This window comes from Sesamum indicum, linkage group LG3, assembly GCF_000512975.1.
Source record: "Sesamum indicum cultivar Zhongzhi No. 13 linkage group LG3, S_indicum_v1.0, whole genome shotgun sequence".
NCBI classification, from domain to species: domain Eukaryota; kingdom Viridiplantae; phylum Streptophyta; class Magnoliopsida; order Lamiales; family Pedaliaceae; genus Sesamum; species Sesamum indicum.
In genome coordinates this window covers 287,051-312,494 of record NC_026147.1, presented here as the reverse complement: position 1 = coordinate 312,494, position 25,444 = coordinate 287,051, and the positions used below count along the sequence as shown (strand labels likewise).

General features: G+C 33.8%; 4 protein-coding genes across 7 annotated transcripts; 3 read left to right on the top strand and 1 right to left on the bottom strand.

Moving 5' to 3' along the window:
• On the top strand, positions 1,066–2,644 carry LOC105156835 (peroxidase 40). The gene is made up of 4 exons (XM_011073070.2): positions 1,066–1,384; positions 1,477–1,668; positions 1,791–1,956; positions 2,100–2,644. The coding sequence occupies exons 1-4, from the start codon at positions 1,085–1,087 to the stop codon at positions 2,516–2,518; spliced, it is 1,077 nt and encodes a 358-aa protein (XP_011071372.1). The 5' UTR covers positions 1,066–1,084; the 3' UTR covers positions 2,519–2,644.
• Positions 6,819–11,565, top strand: LOC105156834 (galactokinase). Its single transcript, XM_011073068.2, has 13 exons — positions 6,819–7,079; positions 7,195–7,373; positions 7,947–7,993; positions 8,183–8,277; positions 8,393–8,475; positions 8,672–8,740; positions 8,864–9,049; positions 9,223–9,357; positions 9,587–9,721; positions 9,986–10,056; positions 10,330–10,407; positions 10,986–11,127; positions 11,208–11,565. The coding sequence occupies exons 1-13, from the start codon at positions 6,917–6,919 to the stop codon at positions 11,316–11,318; spliced, it is 1,494 nt and encodes a 497-aa protein (XP_011071370.1). The 5' UTR covers positions 6,819–6,916; the 3' UTR covers positions 11,319–11,565.
• Positions 12,522–15,652, top strand: LOC105156833. 4 transcript variants are annotated; one of them, XM_011073066.2, is made up of 4 exons: positions 12,522–13,096; positions 13,646–14,197; positions 14,893–15,052; positions 15,134–15,652. In XM_011073066.2, the coding sequence occupies exons 2-4, from the start codon at positions 13,708–13,710 to the stop codon at positions 15,192–15,194; spliced, it is 711 nt and encodes a 236-aa protein (XP_011071368.1). In that variant the 5' UTR covers positions 12,522–13,096; positions 13,646–13,707; the 3' UTR covers positions 15,195–15,652. The 4 variants fall into 4 exon arrangements, with proteins under 4 accessions (XP_011071368.1, XP_011071367.1, XP_011071369.1 ...); XM_011073065.2 differs by having other exon boundaries at positions 12,523–13,096; positions 13,669–14,197; XM_011073067.2 differs by lacking the exon at positions 12,522–13,096 and adding an exon at positions 13,263–13,416 and having other exon boundaries at positions 13,669–14,197.
• LOC105156832 (cell wall / vacuolar inhibitor of fructosidase 1) lies at positions 23,135–23,889 on the bottom strand. Its single transcript, XM_011073064.2, has one exon. It carries the CDS (start codon positions 23,781–23,783, stop codon positions 23,247–23,249), a length of 537 nt encoding a protein of 178 aa, XP_011071366.1. The 5' UTR covers positions 23,784–23,889; the 3' UTR covers positions 23,135–23,246.

The following is a 25,444-nucleotide window of genomic DNA, read 5'->3' as shown; positions in this document are numbered from 1 at the left end:
CATTGTAAATAAGGAGTCTTTACATGAAAAATCAAAATCTAATGCTCGGGAAAGTTGTCTAACTTAATGAAAGAAGCTAAAAGAGCATGTGGTTCAGAAAGACTCGCAACCACAAAATTATTGAGTCAGTCTACATTCTACACAATAATTATCTATAATTTAGCAATCTTCACACTTGTTATATACGTTCATGCAAGACACTTTTTTTATTTGGGTCAGAATCCCTATACAGGTCCTCCAAACTCAGGCCCATTTTCAACTCATTGCTATGTCATCAATCATTTGAAATTTTGAAGGGCTTACTTCAGGCCCATATTCAACTCATTGCTATATCATGAATATAACTTTCAATTGACGATTTTTTTTGGCTTAAACGTATTTTTCATCGTGTAGTTTAAGGTAATTCTGTATTTTCATCTTTTAATATTTTTAAAATAATATTTTGATTTTACATCTTTTTAATTTTTGTGATTTTAATTCTTTTTTACCTAAAGTTTACTATTTTTGTCGGAAAGATATATGTGCCTTTCACGTGGCAGATTAAAATTGGGTTTTTTTTTTTTTTTTTTATTTTCATTAGCCCATTTGTGTTAGTTATTTTGTCCTCTAAGTTTTTAGGATAGCATTTCATCCTACATTTTTTAATTTTCACGATTTCAGTTCATTTTTTCCACCATAGTTCACTTTTCTCGTCGGTAGAGTTGCACTCCGAATAGAAAGACTAAAATAGCAAAAAATTAAAAAGATATCTGATCAAAATGTGGCCTTACAGAATTAAAGGAAGACAATATCAAATAGTCTCAACTACAGAAAGAAAAATGCATTTAATGTGATTTTTTTCGGCTAAAATTCAAATACGACGTGAACGAAAAATAAAAAATTAACGAGAGAGCACATGGCATTAGGTAAACAGTTGTCGAGTGAGCTCATTACATCCTCGTGATCTCATAGAAAGACCTTTTCTTGTCTTGACAATGTCTTCTTCTAACATAACCAAAACTCTTCCTATAATGTGCAAAAAAGTACAAAGCAGTCACTTCTATATATACTCTCACACTCTAATGATCGTCTTCGAAACATACATATGCTTCACTCAAGACTAGATTACAAGAAAATGGCAGGCCAACACTTATTAGTACTTATTGTCTGCTTGATCTTGCTCAAATTTTCAGCAACATTTGCTAGCAAACAGAACACAACAACGTTAAACGAGGCAGCAACATGCATTGATGGTGCCAGTATTACATTAACCTTTGGTTTCTACATAAACAGCTGCCCTGAGGCAGAACCGATCATCTTTTCTTGGGTAGAAAAGGCGGTTTCTGATGATCCTAGGATGGCTGCTTCTTTGCTTCGCTTACATTTCCACGATTGTTTCGTTAACGCAAGTTCTTTTCTGGTTTAATTTCTTACATATATATATATATATCACTATTTTCTTGTACTTGTATAAGTTTTGGGAGACAACAATTTCAGGGTTGTGATGCATCGGTGTTGCTGGACGACACACCAAATTTCGTTGGAGAGAAAACTGCAGCTCCAAACACCAATTCATTAAGGGGATTTGAAGTGATTGATGCAATAAAAGCTGATCTTGAATATGTTTGTCCCCAAACAGTGTCTTGTGCTGATATTCTTGCCATTGCAGCCAGAGATTCTGTCGTTTTGGTATGTTATTTTGTGTGTGTGTTTCTGGTATGATATTCTTGACATTGTGCGAGTAATTAAGGATGACAGTTGGTGTAATAAAATCAAAGTTGGAGTACTAAATCTTTCACAAAAATTTGTAGTCAGGTGGACCTGGATGGGAAGTGGAAATGGGCAGGAGGGATAGTTTGAGTGCCAGCAAGACAGCAGCCAACAACAACATACCTGGACCGAATTCTGATGTAGCCACATTGGTGTCTAAATTCCAAAATGTCGGCCTTTCACTCCAAGATTTGGTCGCACTCTCTGGTAAATTAAGAATTCAACCTCGTTCACTTCCATGATATCTGTTGTTAGAAATATTAAATATTAAATGATTTTCCTCCATAACTGTTTAATTTTTTAGATGATATGAGCATTGAATGTTAGTTGTAATCTCCTTGCATGAGCAGGTGCGCACACCATGGGGAAAGCTCGATGCTCTACGTTCAGCGCTCGTATAAACAGTAGCAGCAGTATTGCCAATAGCCCTGATGTTAACCTGGAATACCTGGAGTCACTGCAGCAACTATGCTCACAATCTGATGCCAACACAACATTAGCAGACCTAGACCATATAACCCCGACGACGTTCGACAATCAGTACTATGTGAACCTTGTCTCTGGTGAGGGTTTGCTTGGGTCCGACCAGGCGCTGCTCACCGGGAACGAGGAGACACGTGGTATTATCGAGTGTTATGCGGGAGATATGGGGGCATTTTTTGAGGATTTCAAGATGGCAATGCTGAAAATGGGAAGGCTGCAGCAGGCAAATGGAGGGGACGGTGAAGTTCGTACAAACTGTAGGGCTGTCAATCAACTGGGCTCATGAATTTGTTGTCAACATATATAGATCAAGGGCTATAATTATTAAGTAACTCTTGTTTGTATGTTAATGTTGTTGAATGTCAATGTCATTATTCCAGCATGCATATATATGTATTCCGAGGTTTGTTAATTTGGACTGCTTGTGTGCAATAAACTGTTCTAAGTTGTCATCAAATTTTCAGGCATTATTTTCCAAGTATATTTATTAGTTGTTGTTACATACACATTAATTCTCACGAGCATATAAAAAATTATAATGTGGGATGAAGGAAATAAAATTATAAAAAGGCACAAAACGTAGTGAAGTGATTAAAAAAAAGGTATTTGAGGAAAAAAAAAAAAGAAACAAAGAAACGTTATAATTTAGGGATTACTAAAAATATGGAAGCTTGTAAAAAAATTAAATATGAAGAATGTGAGAGAGAAAAAATTAATTATAATAGAATTTATTAAAATTATGAAAGTTTGTGAGGGCAAAAAATATGGAGAACATGAGAGAGAAAAATAGAGTAGTGGGTTGAGAGGAAAAAAAATTATAATTTTAAAATAATTAAAAATATATTAAAATTACTATTATAGATTATTTTATTTAAAAGAATAAAATGAAACAATAAAAAATTGATGCCATCAATAATTTTATTTTTTATAATAGTGTATATATATAACTCATGAAAGATGGGTTCTAGAAATATTTATTGAATATAACTCATGAAAGATGGGTTCTAGAAATATTTATTGATGGGCTGAGGGTATACTTAAAAATTACCAAGATTTGATATATAGAGCACATATATAAGTGATTGGTTTGTAATGATGTTAGGGCCAGCACAATAGGACTACCCACTCCTCTTAACTATTCACTTATTCTTCTTTAACTGTTTAACTAACCCACATCTTCAGCTTTCATTTAAATGCAACATTTCTTATACACTTGCACTATTCTCCAAGTAAGGTTAAGGTACAAGAATTCATCATAGGTATTCGGTGGAGAGTTCATAACATTATTGTAGAAATAATATACAAAAATATACAAGATATTAATAAGAAATTATATCAACATAAAGCAGCGAAAATAATTGATCAAACGAAGGCTCAAAGAGCCAAATTCATTTCTTAGGCTTACTCACGATCACTAAGATCGGCAGCCTTAAGATAAAACCCACGATTGCACACGATTTTGGCACAAAACCCTTGCCACAAAGGCTATAACCCTCGATCACACAAATCTTCTTAGAACACGGTCATTGAGACCTTCAATCTCTCTATTTCACAAAAATTTGCACTGATCTTATCGGAATAGTTCACTGTTATAAGATAGGAGAATGAGTCTCCTATTTATAGGGCCGAGAGAAGAGATGGAGATGGAAGATAGGGATCACCTTCCATAAACCATCAGCTTGCTTTTTGAAGAAGACCATTATTGCAATAGGAAAGTGAATCACAGAGAGGGAATAGAGAGATGTGAGATATGAGAGAATATAAGGGTTAGGTAGAAAATAAGTAACCAATCCGGGTTGGGACAGGTCGGGTTGTGAGTCGGTGGATCGTGGGTTTGACCAAAACCATTGCCATCCAAGTGGGTGTATTGGGCCTCCCTATTTTCGGTCTTGGGCCATAAATTTTCCAATAATACTATGCGATGGTGCAACTAGAGATGCCCATAATTATTGAAAGGGATAATTAGTCCATTCCCTCATAATTTTTGGTGTAATTACATGTATATTTTTTATGATTCAAAAAATTACATTTAATGTTCTTAAAATTTATTTTTATCTAACAATTAGGTCATTCTATTATTTAAAATTCATTGAATTATTAATATTAGCAAAAAAATTGAATGAAAATCTATTTTTGTCAGCAATTGACTTATTGTTGGTCAAACAAATATTTTTATGACCAAACTACCTTTATAAGGGTGAAGATATACCTCCTGTATTAGCATGTGAAGATGCATAAGGATATTCTGGTAAAAAATAATATTTAACTTACAATAAATCAGTAATAAGTTAATTAGGGGTAAATATAAATTTTTATTTAACTATTTTATTAATATCAGTGAATTTGATGAATTTTGATTAAAGAAATATTCTGTTTGTTAGATATATACAAACCTCGTAAATAATAAATATAATTTTTTAAAATTATAAAAAATTTATATGTAATTATACTTAATTTTTTTTTTAAAAAAAAGAGGGTGTAATTATCGTTAATGAAAATGAGTAGGAATAGGGTATTGGTGGGTAAAATTATGGATGATGGGTAGGAGGTCATGTGCAGCGTTTGGTTGGAACTGATAGATTTATCCACATCTGAATGATATACAGCTAATCAGGTTTAGTTGAATTGGTGAAATTCAAATCCAATGATTTTAGAGATTATAGGTTTAAAACTCGTTGGGTATTTAGGATGTTGTCTATTGCATAATAAAAGTTGTTGGCTATTGTAATAGTTGGTATTATTGAGTAGGATATAATTATTATAATAGTTTTTGTTAGATATTGATGCTTACAGAGACGATTGAAAATATTAGGGTGAAATACATTTTCCATTTTTGAACTATACACAAAGTGCATTTTCATTCCTGAATTATAAAACGTAATAAAATGGTTTCACATGATATACACTATTTTTTATGACAAAAATACCTTTATTATTTACACCCCTAAAATATCTCTATTACAATCATTTTTCTAAATATAATCTCAATTATTATAAATTTTTTATTTAAAATAAACACTATCCAACCATTTATAATTTTTATATTGAGTATAGTATTTATATAAACTCCATAAATTTATAATTTTTATATTTTGTACACAATTAATAAAAAAATTATATAATTTTTGCATGTATTGTTATATACATTGATTTTTTTTAAAAATAAATTATTAATATAAATTTAAATATTACATCGAACATATATATACTGTAAACTATGCAAACCTATAACATAATTAATATATAATATTCTATATTTTTAAGTAATGATATGATATATTTTTATTATGTGGACATGTAATTGAATAAAAATTTATAAGTTATATAACATATTTTTCTATAATATTATATGCATTATAGATTAACACATATTTACATGTATTTTTCAACATAATTTATTTACTTTGTAAAATATATTAGCATATATTGAGCTTATAAATATTTTTTGTGTTCCATAATTTATAAAAAATTATAATTTATAAATGTTATTTTTAAAATAAAATATGAGTAAAATTTTAAATTACTAAAAATAGTTTGAGAGAGATATTTTAACAAAATATATTTTAAAAATCAGAATAAAAAAATATAGGGGTAAGTGAGAAGAGCATTTTTGTTTTATCGAAGCCAAATTATTTTGTGATGGATGTTTTTGTTACCTTTCATACTTTAAGAGTGTAAATGAGACAAAAGATATAAATTAAGGATGCAAAGGGTATTTAACCCAAAATATTATAATAACTATAAATAATTTTTGAATCAAGATTGGTAGTGCTGTTATCTCGAAAAGGTTGTTAGGTTTAAGGTTGATGGAGTCCGTGATGCTGAAATTCTTATACTTTTATTAGTACAAAGACATATGGAAGTGCTACTCTTGCAAAAATATAAAAGACAAGCTTGTCTCAAACTCATGTCTCTCTATATTTTGTTAGTAAAGATGGAATATGAAAAATATTGATTGATGTGAATCATATCATATATTGTTACACAAATTTTAGGGTAACTATATCATTCTTTTTTAGGTTTGATATAATTATATTTAAAATTGACGTGGTTTGAAAAATTACATTTGATATTCTTAACATATGTTTCAGTCTAATAAATAGATTTTTCAACTAGTTATAATTTACAAAATTTTCTGATATTAGCAAAAAAGTATAATAAAACTTATATCTTATCCCAATTGACTTATTACGGGTGAAATAATTTTTTTTTGACCAAACTATTCTTATAAGAGTGTAGATATATCTCCAGATATACATTAACGTATGAAAATGTAATTTTTTCAAATTATAAAAAAATTACAAATAACTACACTAAAGTTCGGCGGAGGACGGAATAATTTTAACATTAATGTAGATAATTTATAGGATTTAATATATATATATATATATATATGCATTTGGTTGAATTCATATGAAAATAATGTATATGTCCCAGAATTGATGATGATGGTTTGTCATCCTATCCAGAATCTTTTTCTTTTTTCCTCCAACCCAACTAAGAAAGATTAAATTTTTTGGTGTGGCCCATCCCAACCAACCCGCCCCACCTGACTCCTACATTTACTCAGCTCTAACCTCTCTTACTGCTCCATATATACAACACTATCACTCTCTTCTTTCCTCTGTTTCACATTCAAGTTGAAAACAGAAGGACCCGGATAAATTATTCAGTTGCAGAATCCATGGCGAGGCATGAGGAACTGCCGGTGCCCGTTTTCAAGTCTCTTGAACCCGTTTATGGAACCGGGTCACACCTTGAAGAAGCCGAGCTCCGATTTAGCAAACTGAAATCCAAGTTCAATGAATTCTTTGGTCACCCCCCTGATATCTATGCACGATCTCCAGGTATTCTATGCGTACAAGAAACTGCTTTTTTATCCGTAATCTTGTCGGTTGACTTTGAAACTGGATTTTTTGTTTGAATTGTGATTGTTTTTATTCTTGTTTTAATTCTGTGTAGGGAGGGTGAATTTGATTGGAGAGCACATCGACTATGAAGGTTACTCAGTGTTGCCGATGGCGATCAGGCAAGATACGATTGTGGCAATACGGAAAGTGGAGGGGGAGAAGGTGCTTCGGATCGCGAATGTCAACAGTGAGAAGTATACTATGTGTACTTATCCTGCAGATCCTGATCAGGTATTACGGTGATACTTAGTTTGGTTGATTAGGTATATGAGTGCATGATCTCAAATGAAGAATGGTGACAGTAATCAAGAATGTGTGTGTGAATATGTATGTGTGTAAAATTCTTTATATATATCTCTGCATCTGTGTGTGTGTTTTGGGCGGGTGGTTGTATTATGTGATTGTGAATGTGTATAGTAAAACTTATTCTTGTACCATCTAGTTTATGGCTAGATATTGGACTCTGCTACAGAATTTCCATCAGTTGAAATGAAAGATCTTTTCATGAAATTTGGATTTGTATCCATGGTCATGCAGAAAAGATGTGTTCTTTAAACGTAATGCATGTAATTAAGGCAATCTAATGAATTTAATTACCTTTAATAATGTCGAACCCAATCAGTAGAATCATGTCTTTGTTAAAACTGTTGAAGCTTCAAACTTGCATGTGCCAAATTGGGGATCGGAGAATGATATCTATGTTCTATTGTAAATAGAAGTTGGACAAGGGGTCACTTGATGTATTGATGTTTCATTTTCTTGTTGCAATATAGCTCGTTGAACGAGGCCCATTTTGTTTTTCAGGAAATTGACTTGAAGAATCACAAATGGGGTCACTATTTTATTTGTGGGTAAGATGCCTTTTTTGGTTTCTTGAATTTCCTTTTGAGCAGATTTTGATATGTGTATGTAGGTGGTTGATTTAATCGATTCTGTTAGGACAGTTCTGAGAGGTTTATGATGGAATATGTTACTACAAAGATCATTTACAAATTATAACTTGTGATATCCTAAAATAAAATCCTCTGATTTTGTTTCAGGTACAAAGGTTTTTATGAGTATGCCAAATCAAATGGGAGAAATGTAGATAGAACGGTTGGGCTCCAGGTGGTTGTTGATGGGATTGTTCCAACTGGTATTTTCACCCAAGTCTATGAATGTTTAGATCTAAGCTAAGCAGTAAACGAAGACGAGTGTATTGATTAATGCTATTGCCTTATTTTTCAGTTGTATTCTTTTTTCTTATGTAGGATCTGGTTTATCGAGCTCTGCTGCATTTGTTTGCTCTTCTACAATTGCTATAATGGCTGTAATGGGAGAAAACTATCCAAAGGTGTTCCCGTATTTCTCAGTTTTTTTGATCATTCTGCTACTAGTGAACCCAAGTCATTGCATTTACATGAACATTTTACACATTGGCTTTTATGCTTTTTGGTTCTGTTAGCCGAGGAGTATGAATAGATATCAATCCGTAATTTTTGTTTCTATCTTTAAACTCTGTTTTTGTTTTTCAAAATTTCATTTTCCAGAAAGACCTTGCTCAACTTACTTGTGAGTGTGAAAGACACATCGGAACTCAATCTGGTGGAATGGACCAGGTAATTTTTGTACTCCAGTTTCTGTTTTATTGCTTCCATGATGATTACTCAATATTTCCTCATGAAGTAGAAGTTCTCTCTATTACCCGTTACTTACCTGAAATTTTATTGCTTGATCGACAGGCAATATCAGTCATGGCTCGATCTGGCTTCGCAGCACTAATTGATTTCAACCCTATTCGCGCTACTGAGGTGCAGCTCCCTGCTGGTGGGACATTTGTTATAGCACACTCACTGGCTGAATCTCAGAAGGCAGTTACTGCCGCAACTAATTACAACAACAGGGTTGTTGAATGCCGTTTAGCTGCTGTGCGTTTTTCTATCACTATGTTTCCCAATATGTTGCATTTATTTTATATGCATTTGTACAATTTGTCTTGACTTTGATTTTTCTAACATATTAAATGAAAGATTGCATGATTTCCTTTTTCCTCGTTTTTCCTCCTATCTCTGCAATTAAATAATTATTAGGCCATTTGCAGATTGTATTAGGCATAAAGCTTGGTTTAAAAGCTGAAAAGGCGATAACCGAGGTCAAGACGCTTTCCGATGTTGAAGCTCTGTGTGTATCATTTGCTGGCACACGTGGATCTTCTGACCCAGGTCTTGCTGTCAAGGTATGCATGTCTATCTTTGAAAAGTTCTGTAAGACAATATTGTTGCAAGATTCATATATTTCTGCTTATTACATTTTAATAATACTTGCGCATTGTCGACACCACTGGGCCGTTATTGCATAGCACCTTACGTTGTAACAGCCTTAACTTAAATTTGCTAGTTTCTTTCTTGCGGATACTGTGGGACTTTTCTAAGCATCAGGTCTAATGGTTGGTCACATATCTACAGGAATTCTTGAAAGAAGAACCTTACAGCAGTGAAGAAATCGAGCAAATCATCAACGAAAAGCTGCCAACTGTCTTTGCCAATTCCCCTTCTTCCTTGGATGTGCTGAGAGCTGCCAAGCATTTTAAGTTACACCAGGTGAATTTGCAATTTCTATTTAGTTTTACGATAAGATTCTTCTCGACATTTCTGCAACCTTCTTGTCAGCTTATTAGAATTCCAAGAGGGATAAAGGCATCATGGAAATATAATTACTGAGTAAGATCCTGTTGGGAAACTTCTGAAATTGCTTGTTTTTCGATCTTGTATTATATTTGCTCTCGTACTGTTTTGGATGAAGCGAACAACATTTTGATGACCTTTTAAAGAAGGTATTTAATGTTATATTGAAACGATTTTCAGAGAGCTGCTCATGTCTACTCAGAAGCCAAACGTGTCTATGCTTTCAAAGATACTGTGTCATCAAAGTCAAGGTGAGTTGACACAAGTTCTCTACAAATTAAAATACTAATGAATATTGAACTGGTGCTTGCCTAAGTCTATCCTTCTACTTTTCTTACATCAAAATTCAGAAACTGTTTTTGTTTCAGGTTATGTTATTACAATTCCATTTACTGTGCTTGTGTAGTTATAGTCGTGAAGCACTAATTTTTTCTGGAATCTGAGTGCTTATATTGAAGTTTGAAATAAGTCCCGACTTTTTCTAAAACTCTTGAAATTGTTGAGTTGTGGATTTCTTATCGCAGTGAAGAAGACATGCTGAAGAAGCTTGGTGCCCTCATGAATGATAGCCACTATAGCTGCAGCGTGTTGTATGAGTGCAGGTAAAAGTCCATCCTCATTTCTGAAGTAAAAGTAGGAACTATTACAAAGACACCTTATGAATTTAAGCATACTACAAATCAACCCCTCAAGTTTTTAGAAATTATACTTGCACCAATAAGGTCATATTGTACTTTGCAGATACACTCTACTATTCAGTCTTCAAGGGTATTTGTAACTTAAAAACATGACTCCAGGGAGTACAAGTATAATATTCAGTAGTATTATATGCCTAAATCACAATAGGTGCTGGTGTAATTATCCTGTAGAAGTATGGTGATTTGTTGATGAATTGAAATTTTGTTGCAAATCCTATTGCATTTTACATTACATTTAACAAATGTATGTAGTGTATACAAAAATTACGTCATCTACTTATTTAAGAAAAAATGTTATATATGTGACGTGTATTTGATAAATATAATACAAGATGTAGTATGGAGTTGTAATAGAAAATCCAATCTAGTTTAAGTTGCGTTTTCCTATGTATGGCAATTGTTAAGGTTATGTTCTATCATAGCAATGTCGTGTTTCCGATTCTTGTTATTTACTTATCCCTCATATGACCTCCGATAATCAGCTGCCCTGAATTGGAAGAGCTCGTCAAGATTTGTCGTGACAATAGTGCCCTTGGTGCAAGGCTTACCGGAGCTGGATGGGGTGGTTGTGCCGTTGCTCTGGTGAAGGAGAGTATCGTCCCACAATTTATCCTTAAGTTGAAGGTTAGCATTTGCTGTGTCTTTCTTGACCTGACGACCATGAGCATGTCTGTGACATCAATTTCGTCGTGCTATATTTTCAGGAGCAATACTATAAATCGAGAATCGACAAAGGTGTGATCAAGAAAAACGATGTTGACCTATACATTTTTGCATCTAAGCCGTCGAGTGGTGCTGCCATCGTGGAGGTTTAGCTTGTCGCTCCACCAGATGAACGTCTTATGTTGGGTAGAAAAGATTTGTTACTAGGTTGCTCTCAGAGGATTATTCTCATTTTCCTATCAAAAATAAAAATTTGCTTTCTGCCCTTTTTCCGGAAACAAACAGATATTCGCTGTGGTGCAACGTTAATGAGATCAAATTGCAAATGCACGCATGATTTCATATTTTCCTTGCGAGACTCCTTTGAGCAAGTTATATGTAAGGGAATTTCACATATGCTTAATGAACCGGAGTTCATGAAGTGGCACAGCCTTCATATACTAGGAAATCGTTTGACAGATTGTGAATAAAAAGAAAGAACACACACAAAATAAACATAAAGCAACGATGATTTTTACGTGGTCTAAAGAATTCTTCTATCAAAATTAGTGTTGTTTGTCGCGTGTGTGTGTTGTTGGGGTGGAGAGAAGTCCATATTGTTAGCATTAATTGGAAGAATAGGAAAGGCCCATTACACATGACTCATAGATGTATAAAATAATTGCAAGAAATGGGCCCAAACATCTTCCCACCTACACAACATGAATTGCTATTTGCCCCTATGATCACTTTAAAATCTTCAAAAATATCGTGTCTCAACACTTTGTCTTAAGTTCTAAGAATGTAAGAACGCTGTCACATGCTTCACTAATTATTAATTTTAAAGTGTTCATATGGCTTTATTGAGAGATGGAACGTACCAATACTGAATATCAAGTAATCAACGGGTTCGTATAGATTATTGGAAAATTTATTATAATTATAAATATTTTTTTGTTATATAAAAAATTATAAATAGTTTTTTTGATTTTATAAATACCTTAATAAATACCTCTTTGACAACTCACTGTATGGAGGTATTTATCATAATATTTGTAATTTTTTAAATAATAAGAAGATATTTGTAATTAAGATAAATTTTAAAAGAGCTATTTGTAATATACCCTAAATTATTATCCAACTAAATTTTCTTGTATAACTCGAGTTTGGACATATTGAGTGGAGATAGGTTGGCGCCTATAACCTTGCTATTATAGTGCTTGTTGTACATATTATTTTTCTATTAATAAAATTTATGTTATACCAAAAGAAAAGTTGTACAGAAATTATGACTCAGAAAAAGGGAAAAAAAAAAAAAAAAGAAAATCTCTCACAGGAGTTAGAGAGGCTGTCGGTGGAGATACTGATCTGCAAACGAAGGCAAAGGAAGAAAAATGAAAAGTTGAGGGGACAAAATCTCAGTTTGAGTTCCCATAGCTCATAGGCTGTCACTTTCAAATTCAAATCTACATTTGATAAATAAGAAATGATAGATGCAATGTGTAGCAATAATTCCATCGAATAAACAATTGCTCAACTTCATAAAACCTCCACTTTCCCGGTTGTTACCTCAGGCCCAAATCCTCGTGCGCTTATCTCCATTTGTCTCTCTCTCTTTACTCTCTCTCCCACACAACACACACTATTCAAACATTTTTCGGTGTCCCTTTATATATGAATGCAGTTGGTGGTGGTAACCCTCAAGATAGTGATAGAAGCGGAGGAAAATTGAGTCTTGAAGAGCCCACTTAAATCTTTTTCTGTCATATAGTTCAATAGCGTCAGTGGTAACTAGTGAAACAGAGGGAGAGAAGCCAAGAAAGACTGGAGAGAGAGAGAGAGAGAAGAAAAATTGGATCTTGATTGTGTACTTGGGTTTTCGTTTCATATTTCTCAGTGCCATTTGATGATATTGCCTTCGTTGGATCTGGGCATTCTTGATTTTCCCAAGGTAATTCCTTTTTCTGTATATAGTAGTAATGTATATTTATAAAAGCATTTGACGAATGCTGCTTGCTAATGGCTTCCTTTTCTGAACCTACCCCCCAAAAAACAAAAGGGAAAGAAAAGAAAACACTTTGTTTTTTTTATTATATATATAGCTGGCCTCCATGATTTTGCTTATGTTTCCTCTGCCAATATACGTGGTTCACAACTATATTTTGTTCTCTTTTTCCATACCAATAATTGATTTTGTATTCTGTTTTTTGTTCCTTTCTTTGCCCACAATCAATCATTTGAGGAATCCCATTCATTGTCTTCAATTCCAGTGTAATATACTCTTACTGATTTTCTGATTGTTCTGTACTTCCAATTTTACCGTGACTCTATATTTATTTACTGTTTGAGCGAAACAGTTGTGGTTCTAGAATTACTGATCATCTCTTTTTTGCTTGAATTCTTGTCTAATGTATACAGGTTTCTGTTAGAAAATCTTTGTTTTCTTGAAAAAATTACTTCTGGGCCACTAATTTAAATTGCGTTTTGGGTTAATCTTCAGAGGTTAATTTGAATTCTTGACAGTGAACTTGAGAAGAAAGGAGCTAATTTGATCGTATTCTGATGAAAGAAAGGGACATTGTCATTGACATTAAGAGCTGTGTGGATAGGACCAAGAAAGCTGGAGATCCTGAGTTTTCAGATGTTGAGGTTGGAAATTTACCTTCCTTCACGGTCTGTGGTATGCCTACGAGCGCAGATGAGTTAGCCGACTGCGAAAATTCAGTGAGCCCATCGAGCAATGTGAAAATTCTGGGTGGAATTTCTCCAGATTCAGGGAAGAAAACTAAGAAGGAAAAGCGGTTCTCGATGAGTGCTAAAAAGCCACCTAAGCCCCCACGCCCTCCGAGGCGATTGTCGCTGGACGCAGCTGATCAAAAGTTGATCAAAGAGATTTCTGAACTTGCCAGGATCAAGCGTGCCCGGATTGAGCGAATGAAGGTGTTGAAGAGAATGAAAGCGGCAAAGGTGTCGTCGGCTTCGGCATCATCAAGTGGCAACTTGATAGCTATGCTCTTCACCATTCTATTTTGCATTGTGATCATTTTTCAAGGTAATGCTCCATTGCTGATTGCGGATTTTATGAAATTTGCAGTTACTGATTCGAGATTTGATGCTCCATGGGTTCTAGCTCTTACTTTCTCAAGGGATCTATCGAGCTATTTATGCATTCACTTGGTTTCTTGCTTTTGAATTACTAGAACACGATCAATTCATTGGTTTGGAGATCTATGTTAGCTATGGATTGCTCCATAGCTTGGGTTGTTATCGAGAAAAATGCCATAATCATTTTTTTAACCAAGTTGGTTTTCAGCTCCATCAATCAGACTCGAGGGACATTGATTTAACCATGATTTCATCTGTTATTATGCTGAGTTCTGATGGCAGTTTTTGAAAAATATACGAATTCCTATCTCATGGCTGAAGGTATCCAAAATCAATTATAGTTTTCAGTTTAAATGAGGAGACACGATTATTTTCCTAGCAGTCGTGTTTTTGCTGAAAATTTTCAAGTGGGGTAATAGTTTTGAACAAACCTTCTCTCTGCATTTCCCAAATGTTTATTAACAACGTTCTTGAAGGTCCACATATTCGAATAACTATCACCAGCCTCATCTTTCGATACAAGCTTGCATGTTTGTCTGATCATCTGGATCTGTTTGTCAATCTGATACCTTGATACTGTGAGAGACAACAAATTCCTTGCTCGACTTCTACTGCAGTTTTTTGACCAAGGTATATCATTAGGTTGCCACCCTTTGGGAATTTTGCCAAGGAACAGCTCGAGCATTGGCATTCTTGGTTCGACAAAGTCAAATGGAGCAACAGAAGGCAATATTGTAATCATTCACGAGCAATGGAACATATCCGCCAGTAGTGTGCCATTATCTGGTGTCGAGTCCCCTAGGTATGTTCTTCTGATTTCGTAGTTTCTCCATAAGTAAACATCATATCCGTTAACATAATAAAGCTTTTGCTTCTTTTGCAGCCTAACGGAGCTAATTCCAGGTTCGGTTTACAAGGACGCTGGGGAAAAAGCTACCAATTGATACTGTTTTCCTGTAAACAGTCGTAATGATGGCCGGTCATAATATCTGCTTTAATCCCTGAAGAAATGCTGAAGAATTACAGACTTTAAGGTTGACAATAACACCAAACAGACAAGTCTTCACAGTTTGATTCGAGCCGTTTTATTGCTGGTCACTGTGGATCGATGATCGCGCTTTGATATGGAAACTCAATATAATGCAGACTCATTTGTACAGTAATGAATACTAAAAGGGTATTCCAAATAAACGTGAGAACTTTATGCTGTCTTAGCTATAACAATGTCAAGCTGCTGACTCTGCAGCTGTTGTGCTCGCTTTGTGATGGTTTCCCTTGTAAAATTCTAGACATGGAGCATAGATGTGGCTTCTCACATTGACTTTGTGTTAATTATATGAAACGTTCTGGTCATTTTGGAGTTAGTTGAAGACTTTGCTACGTGGTTGAGACCACATGCGTATTTTGTGTGTTTAAGTGATCAGATCTGAGCTTTTGGGATGTTAGTGATGTGAACTCGCAAGTTGTCTTTTATGTTTTGGTAATACTTGTGAATGTGGTTAGAGTTGATTACATCCGTCGTTGTTGGAAGTCAGACATTTCAAAATATCATGTTGAACGTTTCATGTATGCATGTTACTGAGATATAGTTATGTCCATAGTTAAATGAATTTCGTCATAGCTGTAATACATTTTAATGATGTTTCAGACATATTTTTACACCAAACAAATATAAATAATTAAAATTAATAAGAAACAAGATTTGTAAAACCTACTTTTGAAATTAATAGTAAATGGTAAATTTAAATTTTCGTCTCTTTAAATTCAATTAATAGTATAGGCTATTTTGTTGCGTAAATTGGGGGAAGAAAGAGGAAAATCATGTGCTTAGATCCAGTAATTAATGCTCAATTATTGAGTTTAAATTAATGGGGTTGGTGATGATTATGAATGGTAGAAAATAGACATTTGTTTTGCGCTTTGAGCGTACTGCAGCGATTGCTTGCTGTATTATTCATGTGTTTGTGGGGTTGAAAACTCTTTTCTTTTTTGAATTTTCACGTGAATAGAGAGAGATGTGGTAAGTTCCACCACCTCCTTGCATCCCATCCCACTTCTGAATTCTGCCAACTTAAGAAGCTTCTCATCTGATCTAACTGTCAGAACACCGCACCCCCAACCAAGTATATATATACAGAGTTTTTTTTTTAATTTTTATTTAGGTTTATACGATTTTAGAAATTCTTGGAATTTTTTTCTAAAATGTGTTGAGCTTATACAAATATTTTAAATCTTATTTAAAATAATAAAAAGTTATTAAAATATTTGGATAAAATAAGTGGAGCTTGTAATATGTATTTGATGTGTGTGCCTGGGACAACCCTGCCCCTGCCCCTAACCCAGAACATGCAAGCACAGACAACCCAGGTGACCAAGAAGCTCTGAGAAGGCCCAGAACACTCCCTGACTTGGTCCATGGTTACTGCCCAACAAGATATTCGGCCCAAAAGGCCCACACAAGTGGTAGTCCGCTCTCCTATGTGGCACCCAATTGACCTAGCTGTCAGTAGCCACCTCGAACCATATAAGCAAGGAGGGACTCCCTAGTGGCTAGGACTCCTTGTAAGCGATGGGTCTCCCAAACTGAAGAAGACTCTTACTAATGCACATCCAACTGTGGATAAGGATGATTTATCCCTTATTAAACCATCCCAACCAACCTCTGCAAGAGTCTCGGGAGGGGGACAGATCCCCAACAAACGGGGGCACTTCTCTATAAATACAAGTTTGGTCCCTCCAAGCGGGGAACAACTATTTTAGTCTGAAAATTATCTCTTAAGCTCTCTCTATAAGCATATTGTCACAAATTCTTGCACTTTTTATCAACTTTATTCATCATATCTCAATTTTTAATTAAATTTGCTTTTTTTTTTTTACTTTATATCATCTCGAATTCAATACTAACTCGGATGTTGAAGTGCTAACGTAGATTTTGTAGGTCCCCCCTTCAGGATCTGCATACGTGATGGCCCAAGCTTTACACGATAGTCCATCCATTGGACCCATAGTATTTTTGTACGCATCAAGTGGCGCTGTCTGTGGGAACACAGAGTTAAAGATGCGAGTAACAAGAAAACACCTAGCAATGCACTAAGCAAGTAGAAGACCGTGGAGACAGCTGGTAGTGCCGGCCCTGCAGGTCGTGATAGGGGTACCCCTGGCCCTCGCCAGTGGGACGACGGTCCTAGGACCCCACAGGCCTGCTAACCTATTGACTGAGCCTCTGCACCTTAGTACCTCATCGAACACCTCTTCAGGTGAATTACCCTAAGCACTCCTAGGTACCATACAACAGATGATCGCAACAGACATACAAGAGCAAAAGGAGAGACAAGCCCCAGCTCGCGTGGCGACTCTATTTGATGTGGATGTCCTAGAATAGAAAAGTGAGAGGGTACCCCTACCCTTGCACTACCAGTCGCAGGAGGCTAAGGATCCCCTTCGCAAGCTCAACAGGATATCCCTCCTCAGTGGCCCGCACGTCTGGAGTGCCTACAGAGAGGCCTCCAGGACGTCCAGTACTAAATCATGGGAGCGCCCTCGAAGCAGCAATAGGGCACCCCTTCACAAAAGGAGTAATGGCGGACAAACTACCCGTGAACCACAAAGAGCAGCTTTCGCATTTTGAGAATGCGACACTCTTGCATCGATACAAATGGAATCGAATATTGTGTCTTCATCACTGCTTTCGCTAGGACGGCCCAACAATGATTTAATCAGTTGCTCGTAGGAGCAATTGGGAGCTTCCAGGAGTTTCGATCCTAGTTTCTACACCAGTTCGCTAGTAGCAGAAAACATCGAAAGACTGAACTCAGTCTCTTCTCCATTCAATAGAATAATTGAGTGCCTTTGAAGGAGTACCTGCAAAGATTCAATACGGCGGCCCTGGAGGTGCCCTCAACCACCCAGAAGGTTAAGGCTACTGCCTTCTCCAAAAGACTCTTGGATGGGGACTTCTTCAAGTCCCTAGCTAAGAAGCCGCTTCCAAATTCGATGCCCTCCTGGTTAGAGCTTTGAAGTATATCAACATAGAGGACACTCAAGCCTCCAAAAGAGGGGGGGGGGGGGGGGGAGGGGGGGGGGGGGTGCGGAGAGAAAATGAAGGAGATGAAGGTGGAGGCCTCTATCAATAAGCCCCAAATGGACTTTCGCCTTTCCAAATTAAAATATTATTTTAAAATATTAAAGGATGAAAATACTGAATTACCTTAAACTACACGATAAAAAATACATATAAGACCAAAAAATAAATAAAACTAAAATAATTAAAGTACAATTTAATTAACAAAAATGATTATAGTCTTTGTTACCTGGTCACCAACTCAAGAGATGAGCAGTTGTTGGTAAAAAATTAAATAATTCTACCTAATCAAGTGTATATGATCGAAAACAGAGAGATATTGAGAGTGTGTGTGGTTTATATCAATTTTAGAACAAATAAAATAAAATAAAAACAACTTGCAACACACATATAAGCTATTTTGTAACGGCTTTTGGAGCAAAAAATATAGCAGTTGAAATATAGCCATTAAAATATAGTTGTTATAATGTCCGCATTTGGAACGGCCTTTGTAATACATGCGGAGAAAAAAAATCGTCCATATTCGCAGGGCCTTTGTAACATCCTTTCCACAGAGATATTCTCACGATTTTTTATACAGTTCTTGTAACGGCCGCTCATTTTTTTTCCATGGGCCGTTACAAATTTGGTTGGCCTTCCCAAGAACCATATAAAACTAGTAACGGACAAAAATCATTATCGATTTTTGTAACGATCTTTCATGTTTATAAAATTATAACTGCTTCTCATACATTTTTTGGAACAACTAGCGTTATAAGAAATATTGGCCGTACCTAATTTCAGAAACCGTTTTGAATTGTAATGGCCAGTTACTTGTAATGACTTTTGGGATAGATTTACTTAGTAACGACTTTTCAATGATTTTGACCGTTACAAATAATTGAAATTGTTATTAGCTCTGTACAACATCATCACAACTCATCCTTACAAATTCGTATTAAAAGTTGTACATGACAAATCCTACATTTTTTTGTATTGACCAAGAAGTTCCAAAAAAGTTAAAATTTGAGAACCAAAATTACAACTTTAAATTATTTGAGGTCCAAAATTGCATTAGTGACTATATTTGAGGATCAAAATTGCATTAATCCCTCTTTTGCAAGGAAAAAAGACTTGTAATAAAGTACGTTAGCACTCCGACAGTCAAGTCAATAAACAATGGTAAAAATAAGAATTAAAACTGTAAAAGCATAATTTAGGATAATAATTCAGTCTGAGAACGCTTCAAATAATAGCGCTTTGTGTGTGTGACTGACTGAAATAACATTACCTTTTACTGAGGGCGTAAGCCCCCCTTTCACAGTCCTTACCTCTTGTCGGCCGAGGGGTCCAATCCCCTAGGGACTTCGTAAGATGGTTGTCAAAAAATAGGCACTAATTGTTTGGGGGACTAGGGAGTATCTCCTAATCATTGATCGTTGGGGGCTTATCCTACAAGCGGATAAATCTACTCGTGGGATAAGCTTCTGGGATCCCCATGATGCAGTTAGAATAGGTCCAACAACCCTTTTAGATCCTTGGGCATTATTTGTGGCAAGGTGTCTATCATCTCTCCAAGTTGTCCGACTGGCATCCAACCATGTGTGCGTGGGAATATCACAGTATCTAGGTGGCCGCCACTCCAACCCCTTTCCTGGGCTTTCTGTTAACTTTCTTAGGCCTTCTCAGGTCTCTTTGCTAACAGATCTTTCCTAGAAATGCGGGCCTGGGTTGCCCTCTTGAGTCGCATGGAATCCTGAAGCCTCCTTGGCCTTTACAAGGTTGGGCTCCTTGTTGGACAGAATGGATAAAAAAAAACATTACGTTTGTAGTATTTTTTCTCTTTTTAGGAAAAAATAAAATATCATACTGAATGAACGAGAAAAATTCAAAAGTTGTTTAACAAAATTGTCCATTTACTCCTTAGAAAGATTTTAAAACAAAATCTAAAATATAAGTAAATTTATTGTTCATAGTCTACAAAGACATTTTGATTAATTGACAAAAATGGATAAATACCTAATAGAGACTAACCGATTGTGCTACTTGTTGAATGGCCATTAAACTCGGGTAAGCATTAATAATTTTAGAGATAGCGAGAAGCATTTGTGATAATGTATATCCAGTTTAAGACAACTGGTTGTAATTTATTTATTGGTTGTGTACATATTTGTAATGAATTGATAATTAACGTTCATTAGCATTTAATAATTTAAATATATTTTACACTTTTAATGTAAACCACCCTCATCAATTACCCCTGAATTAAATAAACTTTCACTTACCCCTCTCTTTGTTATAATTCTCTAAATTAAATAAAAATGGCCAAAATTACCCTTAACTATTAACAATGTAATATATTAACTTTAATTTCCTCTCTAATAAAATATATCGATCAATCAGACTTAAAATTTTCTAAAACTATGATGTTTATAAATAAATACAAAATAATTATTTCAAATTTGAATGGATAAATAATCATATTTTTTTCAACAGGTTTATAAATTCAATAATTTTAAATTAATGAATAAAAATACATTTTTAATATTAAAAATTCACTCATAATGATATTCGTACTCACAGGTAATTTAGTGTAATCTATCCATCCCTAAAATAATTGTTCCAATAGGTATATGTCTGAGTTTGGATCTAATGTAAAAATATTAGGTATAAGTCCGATCACTAACTATTTAAAATAGTTTGGATCTAGTTATTGCCCATCAATTAACAAGTCTAACATGTTGGACCTAAAATTAGGTTAAGGGATTAAATAGAGTTACTATTTTGAAAAAACAATTATCTTACCAACCTTCAAATCACCTCATTTGACATTTGGGCACCAAAATGATAGGCTTGATGGTCACTTGCAATAATTTTGTTATTAAAATTATAAATAATCCGTATAATGTACAAACACAAGCTTATAGATTTATCTATTAATCCAACAGTAATTTATTAACCTCTTAAATCAATAAAATTTGAAATAAAATTAATTAATATATTTTATTATAAAGGGTATCAAAATTAATATTTAATATTATTAACAATCAAGAGTATTTTTATTTAATTTAAAAGATTATAACTAAGAGAGAGGGTAAGTGAAGATTTATTTAATCGATGAGGTTGGCATACTTTAGTTTAGGGGTGCAAACAAACTGAGCTTGACGAGTTCAGGAAAAGTTCAAGTAAGAGAGCTCTCGAGCTCGGCGAGCTTAAGAAATAAAGGCTCGAGCTTGAGCAGCTCGCGAGCTAGAGCTTGATTGACACAAGTCGAGCTCGCGAGCTGCTTGAGCTTAATTAACTGTTTTTCTGAAATATATGAATTTAAAAAATACGGACTATTGTATATGAAGTACATTATTAAAAATTTTAAATATTAAACAGAAAGAAAATATTCACAAGAAGACCAAAAAGAAGTAATACGATGAAATAAAATTGACAGTCATAAAAATATTCGGTCCAATCATTTAATGAGAAGTAACTAAAGTTCCATTTCACTATTTTGTATTTAAACTAACGTCAACAAATTCAGTTCACCTAAATCTCATAACCCCATTATATTAAATACTTACTTACAAAAAAATTATCAAAATGTACTAAATTATTGATTAAGCTTTTCTTTTAAATAATATAAACTAAATACCATATTTTAATATCATTTTTAAGATACGGGCTAATAATTTTTATATATAGTGAATAAATGCATTTTGTTGTAATGCGTTGAAATTGTAACGATAAAATATATGCATTATATTAAATATTTATTTACAAAATTAATAATTATCTAAACGTACTAAATTATTGATTAAACTTAGTTTTAGATAATATAAACCAAAGTACCATATTTTAACATCATCTAAAACTAAAATATGTTATATTGACTAGCAATTCTAATATATGGTGAATTTATAAAATAAATACATTTGTTATACTGGATATTGAAATTATAATGATAAAATTAATATGCATTATATTAAATATTTATTCACAAAAAATTATAAAAATGTATTAAATTGTTGATTAAGCTTCTTTTTGAATAATATAAACTATAATACCATATTTTAATATCATCTAAAACTAAAATATGAGATATGGACTAACAATTCTAATATATAGTGAATAAATGCATTTTTTTTTATTTTTATAGGATTGAAAATGTAATAAATAAAATTTATATGCATTACATTAATATTTATTTACAAAAAAATATCAAAATATACTAAATTGTCTAATAAGCTTGTTTTTAGATAATATAATATAAAATATCATATATTAATATTATCTAAACTAAAATATGAGATATTAATTAATAGTTCTAATTGATAATAAATTTTAAATATTTATTCAAAAAAAAAGTATCAAAACTTACTAAATTGTTGCTTAAGCTTATTTCTAAATAATATAAATAAAAATATTATATTTTATTATTATAAATTAAAATAATTAATATATCTAATATATGATGAATTTTGAATATAAACTTAATATAATATTGAATATGCACTTAATAATATATATATATATATATATATATATAATTTAAAAAAAAAGAGAGAGTGAGCTCGTGAGTCGGTTCGTGAGCTGACGAACACAACATATAGTGCTCGAGCTGGAGCCGAGCTTATATACGAGCCGGACTTTAGTTATGATTAGCTGATGGGTACATCGTGTGTAACAGATTGAAGGGTGAAGACAGCTACCCCCTTTCTCCCTATCGTATACTAACAGAATGATGACACCCATCCCTCCCCTCTCCTTTGTCCCTCCGTTAAGATCATTATAATTGAGTTGAAATGCATTCATTTATGATGGATTAACAACTTATTAATCAGAAACACTAATTATGATTCATTCAAAATTGTTATTATTACACTGTTTATTCATACTCATTTTCTAAAATATAAATATAATCCCAACTATCTTTTCATAAAGTCGCTCAAAGCAAATTTCTGATAATAGCTCTAGCGACTTCTGCAATATCATGCACTGCACTATTCACCCGACTCAACGGCGACTTCCCCACCCCTGCAAAACCACCCTCGCAAGAATCCGCCTCCACCACCGCGTCCGCCATCCCATTCTCCGCGAATTTTGGGTCTCCTAATTTCAGACCCTCCTCCGCCTCCTGTACATCTCCCTCCAGCACCGCATCGTACACCTCCTCGCACTGCTTCAGCGCCGCCGCTACCTCCTTCCCCTCTCCCCCCTTCCTCACCTTCTTGATGGCGTCCATAGCTCGTTCCGCCTCCGTTTTCACCGCCCCCACCGCTATCAGGGCTAGCTCCCACACGTCGGCCTTGGCGCTTCTGGGGCTGCGCCGGAGGACGGCCAGGCAGAGGCGGTAGTGTGGGGTGTTCTTGCATGTGCTAACGACCAGGGGTGGATCCTTGTTTTGTGATGCTGATGCTGATTCTGCGTAGGTTTGAACAACCATGATGATGAGTAGAATCACAGAGATTAGGATTTTCATCATTTTCTTGATGGAATTTTGTTTCTTTGAAGAGATTGAGGATAGTAGAGAGAGAGTGTGTTAGAGAAAATGGGAGTGGGATTTGGTCTCTTATATAAGAGTCCTTGTAAGAAATGTTCACACACCCCCTTATTCACATATTCATTGGATGTCCTATTAACCCTCTCTGAGTTACACAAATTATTCAATTAATTGTTAGAAACTTTGGCATCCACAATAATTACAAGACAAAAACGAAGAATTTGTGTGATTTATAGGATAAAAAATGTCAATGAAAATCCAATGATGTGTGTTAGTGATGTTTATCAATAATATTACAAGAATTAATAATTGGTTAAATATAATACATATATTACAGCTATTTATAATTAGTGATAATATCACTCGAAAGACTGATTATTTTGTGCTGTAGAGATGCATATATGATTATTAATATGTTTAAATTACAGGGCATGGAGGGATAAGATTTAATTTCTCCGTTGCTTTTGAAAAAGAAAAAAAAAAAAAAAGAGTGTTTGGGTTGGGATTTGGAGATAGAAACATCTTATCAACACTCTGTATATTCAATCATTAAGTTTTCAAATAAATCATATAATATATTTATAAAGGTTTTCAATACTCACTAATGATATCGTCACAATAATTTTTAAATATTAATTATAATTAATTCTTTTTTACAAAAATTAATGACTTCATGTATCACTACATCAATTATTTTATTGTGTAGATAATATATAATATTATTTTTTTCTTTTTAAAATATATTTAGTTGATTTATATAATATTTATTATATGCGCACAAGAATAGTGCCATGATCGGTAGTATATAAAAAAAAAAGAGAAATTTGACTCTAAATATTTTTTTCTAATTAATTAACTATATTTTATGATGTGTTGGCCACACTTGGATATCTTAAAATGATATAACTACCATCAACAATATTAATTCATTCCTAAAATTGCCCGAATCACATTCAAATTGTTCCAATCGTACCGAGTGGCCTAATCTGAATACGTATTAACTCATTAGGACAACACAATCAAATTCGTAAAGATAGTTTACATGTTGTCGTATAATTTTCACTAACTTCATTATTTCTTACATGTTAGATTTTTCATTACTACAACCTTATTGATTAAGCATTCGAGAATCATAATTGGGCCTTCTCTTATTATGCTCACGTGTTCCTATATTTTGTATTGATGTAATCATTATATTATTTTTATATGTTTGTGGGAATTGTATATGGCGACGACTAATTTAATAAAAATAACTCCTTTTGCATACCAACTAGGCTATAAAATCAGTAAGAAGTAAGTAAATTTAAATGAATTAATAAAATATATGATTAAGAAGCAAAGTTAATAAGTAGGTAGAATTAGTTTCTTTTTCCAGGTTGAAAAGAATATTAGTATAAGAAAAGAAAATAGAAAAGGTGATGGATGCAGAGTAATGTATGTTATCTGATCCGTTTGGTGGCTTTATGTCACCACTTTAAATTGGATTGAAACCACTTTCTTGAAAAGAGGGATTTGCGTATGAATTTGATATTGGTCATCATCATGTAAATGGATGTCCCAAGTGCCACTTTAAATAAATTGGGGGAGCTATATATATGCTATTTTATTAAAATTGGAGGCCCCTTTTTACAAGCGTGAGTAGA

What these genes read in the sequence shown, in the direction of transcription:
- LOC105156835 (XM_011073070.2), top strand. Translation starts at nt 1,085, where the DNA reads ATGCTTCACTCAAGACTAGATTACAAGAAAATGGCAGGCCAACACTTA. An exon ending in TCCACGATTGTTTCGTTAAC is followed by an intron (nt 1,385 to 1,476) that starts GCAAGTTCTTTT and finishes CAACAATTTCAG; the next exon opens with GGTTGTGATGCATCGGTGTT. An exon ending in AGATTTGGTCGCACTCTCTG is followed by an intron (nt 1,957 to 2,099) that starts GTAAATTAAGAA and finishes TTGCATGAGCAG; the next exon opens with GTGCGCACACCATGGGGAAA.
- LOC105156834 (XM_011073068.2), top strand. Translation starts at nt 6,917, where the DNA reads ATGGCGAGGCATGAGGAACTGCCGGTGCCCGTTTTCAAGTCTCTTGAA. An exon ending in TGGGAGAAAACTATCCAAAG is followed by an intron (nt 8,476 to 8,671) that starts GTGTTCCCGTAT and finishes TTCATTTTCCAG; the next exon opens with AAAGACCTTGCTCAACTTAC. An exon ending in AATCTGGTGGAATGGACCAG is followed by an intron (nt 8,741 to 8,863) that starts GTAATTTTTGTA and finishes CTTGATCGACAG; the next exon opens with GCAATATCAGTCATGGCTCG.
- LOC105156833 (XM_011073066.2), top strand. Translation starts at nt 13,708, where the DNA reads ATGAAAGAAAGGGACATTGTCATTGACATTAAGAGCTGTGTGGATAGG. An exon ending in CATTGTGATCATTTTTCAAG is followed by an intron (nt 14,198 to 14,892) that starts GTAATGCTCCAT and finishes GTATATCATTAG; the next exon opens with GTTGCCACCCTTTGGGAATT. An exon ending in TCTGGTGTCGAGTCCCCTAG is followed by an intron (nt 15,053 to 15,133) that starts GTATGTTCTTCT and finishes CTTCTTTTGCAG; the next exon opens with CCTAACGGAGCTAATTCCAG.
- LOC105156832 (XM_011073064.2), bottom strand. Translation starts at nt 23,783, where the DNA reads ATGATGAAAATCCTAATCTCTGTGATTCTACTCATCATCATGGTTGTT.